The sequence below is a fragment of the Trichechus manatus genome, unplaced genomic scaffold (genome assembly GCF_000243295.1).
Source record: "Trichechus manatus latirostris isolate Lorelei unplaced genomic scaffold, TriManLat1.0 scaffold00111, whole genome shotgun sequence".
NCBI lineage: Eukaryota > Metazoa > Chordata > Mammalia > Sirenia > Trichechidae > Trichechus > Trichechus manatus.
The window spans coordinates 7672063-7677958 of record NW_004444047.1 but is presented as its reverse complement, the minus strand read 5'-3'; the positions used below and the strand labels follow the sequence as shown (position 1 = coordinate 7677958).

The 5896-nt window shown below is 48.7% G+C and overlaps 1 protein-coding gene across 1 annotated transcript in view; it reads right to left on the bottom strand.

Moving 5' to 3' along the window:
* Window positions 1-287: 287 nt before the first annotated feature.
* Window positions 288-5896, bottom strand: part of EVC2 (EvC ciliary complex subunit 2) — a 195952-nt gene continuing 190343 nt past the window's right edge. The window contains exons 20-21 of the mRNA XM_023737957.1: window positions 3712-3813; window positions 288-558 (exon numbers count right to left, since the gene is read on the bottom strand). Coding sequence (XP_023593725.1) covers window positions 288-558; window positions 3712-3813 — 373 coding nt within the window. The remainder of the gene's footprint in view (window positions 559-3711; window positions 3814-5896) is intronic.

Here is a 5896-nt window from a genome sequence, read left to right as displayed (position 1 = left end):
CCAGGCCCTTAGGGTGGGGGACTGAGTGTGGATGAGCTAGTCCCAAGTTCCTCATGATGCTGAAAAGAGTTGGCCATCTGGATGTTCCTGAGCCCCACAGGATGCCATGTTCTTGAGAGGTCGGAGGGTGTGGGGACTGTCCGGTGTGTCTGTGTCTTTTGCATATGCAATTTATATTTGCAAGCTGTACACTATAAACACACACACACACACACACACACACACGCACACACAGGCAGGAGGAAATAAATCTGTCTTTAGACTCCCCCATGGAGTTTTCCCTTGGGCTAGTCCATGCCTGAGGCCCAAATGGCCTTTTTGGCATTCAGAAAGTTCTTCTTCTTTCTTCTGGGAGGAATGTGCAATGAGATCTCCGGCTCCTTCGGACTCCTGAATATAAAGAGTTTTTCGCCTGTATTTAATAAGTCAACAGTGTCTGCCCCTATGATGGGCACAGGGGCCCGTTCGCCAAGGGGTTCCAGGGATAGGTGGGGCCAACTTCCTTTTCCAGGGAATACCATCCTCTCTGTGAGAGGGAGACACGTCTTCTTCAATATGCTAAGGAAAGAGCAGAAGATCAAATTCAACATGTTGACAGCGGACCCTCTTGAGTGTATTGAGAGTTCTATAGGGGATCCCCCTTTGGGCCCTAGGGTCCCCAGCCAAATGCATTTTCAGAGAAGGCTTTTTCCCTTTGGCCACCCAGTGCCCCTGAGGTTAGGTGAAGCCCGTGGCGGTGGCGTGCAGCGGCAAGCTACTGGCTCATTGTTACATTTTCTGGAGCTTTGCCAGCCAGTTGTCAGCAAGTTGTTAGCTTGAAATTGGCCATGGTGGGAGTATTCATACCATGGAAAAGGGCAAAGGCTATGCATCGGGCGCTGCCATCCCCTGGCAGGTTGTACACCACTGCTTGTGAGTCTCGCATTAAAGGCAGACCGATGCAAAGCTACTCTGACTGCAAAGCAGTTAGAAGTCAGGCAAAATGCCCTTTGAAATCGGAGTGTGATGGGCTTTGGGCGTGTCCCCTGGAAGGATTGCTGGAATCTCTGTGCACGAGTGATCCAACCCCTAAATCCCTGCTGCGCTTCTTGATGGCCATGACTGCCCCTGAGAGCCCTATAAACCCAGAAGCTCTCTCTTTGCCCAAGCAGTGCAGGACAAGGGCATGTCACCGGGGGCTACCTACTGAACATCACTGGCAGGTCTGCTGTCCCTCCCTGAAGTCGCATGGCAGATTCGGCTCCATCCCCAACACCTGTGGGTCAGTTTGTCACCCTATTGGGGCTGCTGTGTTGCTGTGATGCTGGAAGCTATGTCACCGGTATTTCAAATACCCGCAGGGTCACCCATGGTGGACAGGTTATAGCGGAGCTTCCGGACTAAGAAAGACTAGGAAGAAGTCCTGGCGATCTACTTCCGGAAATTAGCCAAGGAAAATCTTATGGATCCAACAGACTATGGTCTGATACAGGACCAAGCAGCGTTTAGTTCTACCATACACGGGGTCGCCGTGAGTTGGAGCCGACTCAGCAGCTCAAAACCACCATCAGCACTAAGTCCTGCTCCAGCAGCTACTTAGGAGTCTGAGCAAGGATTCAAAACCCAGCTCGCTCCTGTTTCTTCCGTAAGAGCACAGCAAGCTGGGGTAACTCTACTGATCTGTTCCTCCTCCGCTCATATCCGTGTGGCCTAGGAACACATTAACTCCCCCATCCTGAGCCTCTGCGCCTTAGTGGAGCCCTTGGCTGGTGCAAACAGTCAACGTACTCGGCTGCTAGCTTAAAGGCTGGCGGTTCGAGTCCACCCAGGGGCGCCTCAGAAGAAAGGCCTCGTGATCTACTTTCGAAAAATCAGCCACTGAAAACCCCACGGATGGCAGTTCTACTCTGACATACATGGGGTCGCCATGAGGCGGAGTCGACTGGATGGCAACTGGTGGTGGCGGTTACACTGATAACACTTGACTTTCTATGTTTTGTTTCTGGCTTAATATTCTGATCTAATTTCTTATCAGTGCCTCCAGGATCTTTCATCACGGACCACTCATTAAGCCTAGACTCCGAACCTTGGCCTCACCCATTGCCATCGAGTCGATTCTGACTCATGGCGACCTCATGTGTGTCAGGTTAGAACTGCTCCATAAGGTTTCCAATGGCTGTGACCTTTTGGAAGTAGATCTCCAGGTCTTTCTTCCAAGGCGCCTCTGGGTGGGTTCGAACCACCAACCTTAGCTCTGAGAAGCTGTGGATGAGGGCAGGGCTCTGGCTACAAGCTTCCTCTAGACACCCACTGTTTGCCCAACACACAGTAGGTACCACTTTTTAACCTATTATGAATCCATCCAAGGAGCCCCAGTGGCGCAACAGTTAAGTGCTCGGCTGCTAACCGAAAGCTCAGAAGTCTGAACCCACCAGTCACTCTGGGAGAGAGATGTGGCAGTCTACATCCATAAAGATTACAGCCTTGGTGAAACTCTGAGACTACAGCCCCTGGACACCCTTTTAGCTCAGTAATGAAGTCACTCCCGAGGTTCACCCTTCAGCCAAAGATTAGACAGCCCCATAAAACAAAATGAAACTAATGGGGCACACCAGTCCAGGGACAAGGACTAGAAGGCAGGAGGGGACAGGAAAGCTGGTAACAAGGAACCCAAGGTCGAGAAGGGAGAGTGTTGATATGTTGTGGGTTTGTTAACCAATGTCATAAAACAATATGTGTACAAAGTGTTTAAGGAGAAACTATTTGTTCTGTAAACCTTCATCTAAAGTACAACTGAAAAAAAAAAAAAAAAGATTACAGCCTTGGAAACCCTATGGGGCAGTTCTACTCTGTTCTGTAGGGTTGCTGTGAGTCAGAATCAACTCGACGGCAACAGATTTTTTAAAAAATTAATCTCCCCAGTGATACTTTTTCTCCACATCTTCTCTAGTGGAATCATAGGAGACACTTTGTCAGCTGTTTGCAGCAACCTAAGAACTCTGGCCCTGATCTGTAAGTGTGTATGAACCCCCGCCAACAGGGAAAGGCACTCTAGGGAGTGAAACAATCACAGGCCTGGAAGTTCCGGGAAATAACGGGGGCAGTTAGAAGGGCCGGATCCACGGCCTCTATCCGCCACCTGCGGGCAGGGGGCCACTTCGTCTGACCTTCTGAGCTTCCGTTTTACCATCCCCACTTTCTGGAAGGCTGGGAGGATCCACTGCAGTAACAGACAAGAAAGGGCTTCATAAACTAAGCCCTAACAGCTGTATGGAAACCCTGGTGGCAAAGTGGTTAAGTGCTACGGCTGCTAACCAAAAGGTTGGCAGTTCGAATTCACCAGGCGCTCCTTGGAAATCCTATGGGGCAGTTCTGCTCTGTCCTATAGGGCTGCTACGAGTCAGAATCGACTCAAAGGGTTTAGCAGCTCTCAAGAATTCTTCTCTTTCCAATTATGACCCATTAAAAAGAGCCATTACTGAAAATAAATACAGTAATTAAAATGTTAATAAATGTTAAGAGAACATTCTCAGAGCTACAGGCTTATCTTCAGCTTCTAAACTAAGCCCACTTAGAATAAAGATTAGCAGTCTTGGGGAGGGAGGAAGAAAGGAAGGCTTTCATGTTCGAGCAAGACTCCCCCCCACCCATTCCATCTCCCGCCTCCGCATCCAGCTCCCAGGCAGCACAGCTGGCCCCTGCCCAGCCCACCTGAGCAGGTGCCCCCATTACCTCTCCTTCCTCCTGCGAGCCCAGAGCGCCTTCTCTAGCCCTCTGCTGATCAGGTCTCCTCGCAGTTTGCTTTCTAAGGCTTGCCACCAGCCCTGGTGTTTCCTGAAGGAAAGAGAGAGTGCTTTGTATTTTCAAAACAGAATAGAATTTTTCAAGTGAATAGTAATAGTACTTCCCAAAAAGCACTATGGAACCCAGTAACAAAAAGATGAAAACACCCCAATCAAAAAATGAGCTAAGGTCCTGAGTAGACATTTACCCAAAAAAGAGATACAGACGTCTGGCAAACACATGAAAAGATTCTCAGTATCATTAGCCATTAAAAAAAACAAAACAACTCGTTGCCTTCAAGTTGATTTCAACTTGTGGCAACCCCACGTGTCACAGGGTGTAACTGCTTCGTAGGGTTTTCTTGGCTGTAATCTTTACAGAAGCAGATGGCCAGTCCTTTCTTCCACAGCACTGCTGGTTGGGTTCAAACTGCCATCCTTTTGTTAGTAGTAAACTATTTGTGTCGTCCATGGACCTTGTTGTTGTTAGGTGCCACTGAGTTGGTTCCGACTCATAGCGGCCCTACGTACAACAGAATGAAACACTGCCCGGTCCTGCGCCATCCTCGTGATTGTTTGAGCCCAGGGACCTCAGGGAAGTGCAAATCAAAACCACAATGAGATACCACTTCACCCCCAATTAAAAAAAAAAAAAAAACCCGTTGCCATCGAGTCGATTCTGGCTCATAGTGACCCTGGAGGACACAGTGGGACTGCCCCACAGGGTTTCCAAGGAGCAGCTGGTGGATTCAAACTGCTGTCCTTTCGGTTAGCAGCGTGAGCTCTAGGATGGCTATTATCAAAGATATGTAAACGCAAGCACTGGCGAGGATGTGCAGAAATTGGAACGCTTGCATTGCTGGTGGGAACGTAAAATGGGGCAGCTAATGTGGAAAAAAGTTTGATGATCCCTCAAAAAGTTAAACACAGAATTACCATATGACCCAGCAATCCACTCCTGGGTATACACCCAAAAAAAACTGAAAGGAAGGACTCAGACAGATACTTGTACATCAATGTTTGCTGCAGCATTATTCACAGGAGCCAAAGGGTGGTTTTAACCCAAGCGTCCATCAACAGATGAATGGATACACAAATCGTGGTATGTAGGTACAATGAAATATTATTCCACCATTAAACGAAATGAAATTCTGATACATGCTTTAACAAGAATGGACCTTGAAAACATTATGCTGAGTGAAAAAAGCCAGACACAAAGGCCACATGCTGTCTGATCCCACTTAAACGAAATTCCTAGAACAGGCAAATGCAGAGACCACAGCAGATGAGTGGTTACTAGGGGCCGGGAGGAGCAGATAATGACGAGTAACTGGTTACTGGACGCTGAGTTTCTGTTTGGAAACACAACATTGTGCATGTAATTACTGTCACTGAATTGTGCACTTTATATGTTTTTTACCACAATAAACTTTTTTTAAAAAAGCAGGGTGCAGTTCCATCCCTCAGTGTGACTTTCAGCTGACACAGGAACCCCATGAGTGGTCACCATTTCTTCTTTCAGATGCTCAGCACACACTGTCCAGGCACCTTCTCTGGCCTGGATATGGCACAGTCAGGGGTCCTCAGTCCAGTGGGGGGGCCACAGACGGATAACAGGTGACATCACTCAGCCAGGGAAAGAAGGGGACACTTGAGCTGAGCCTGAGTGTCCAGCAGAGGGAGCCAGGGGGCACTAGTGAATGACCCACCAGCCGTGCTGCAGGAGAAAGATGTGGCAATCTGCTCCCATGAAGATTTCAGCCTTGGAAACCCTATGGGGCAGCTCTACTCTGTCCTACAGGGTCTCTGCGAGTAGGAATGAACTCAACGGCAACGGGTTTATGTTGACTTAGGTGTTGTCTGCCTCCCCCACTGGACCGTAAGAGCCATTATCTCTCTCACTTGCCACATTTCCCCAGTGCCTGGACAGCGGGCAAACGAGGCGTTCCGTAAGTGTTGTGTGACTATGTGGTTGAGAAAGTCAGTGAGGCTGTCCGTACTGTGTGATTGCTACACACTCATACACTCTCACACATAAATTCACACACTCACACAGGACACTACACACGCACAAATACACTCACACCACACACTCCCACTCACACAAATACACTCACACCACACATTCCCACTCA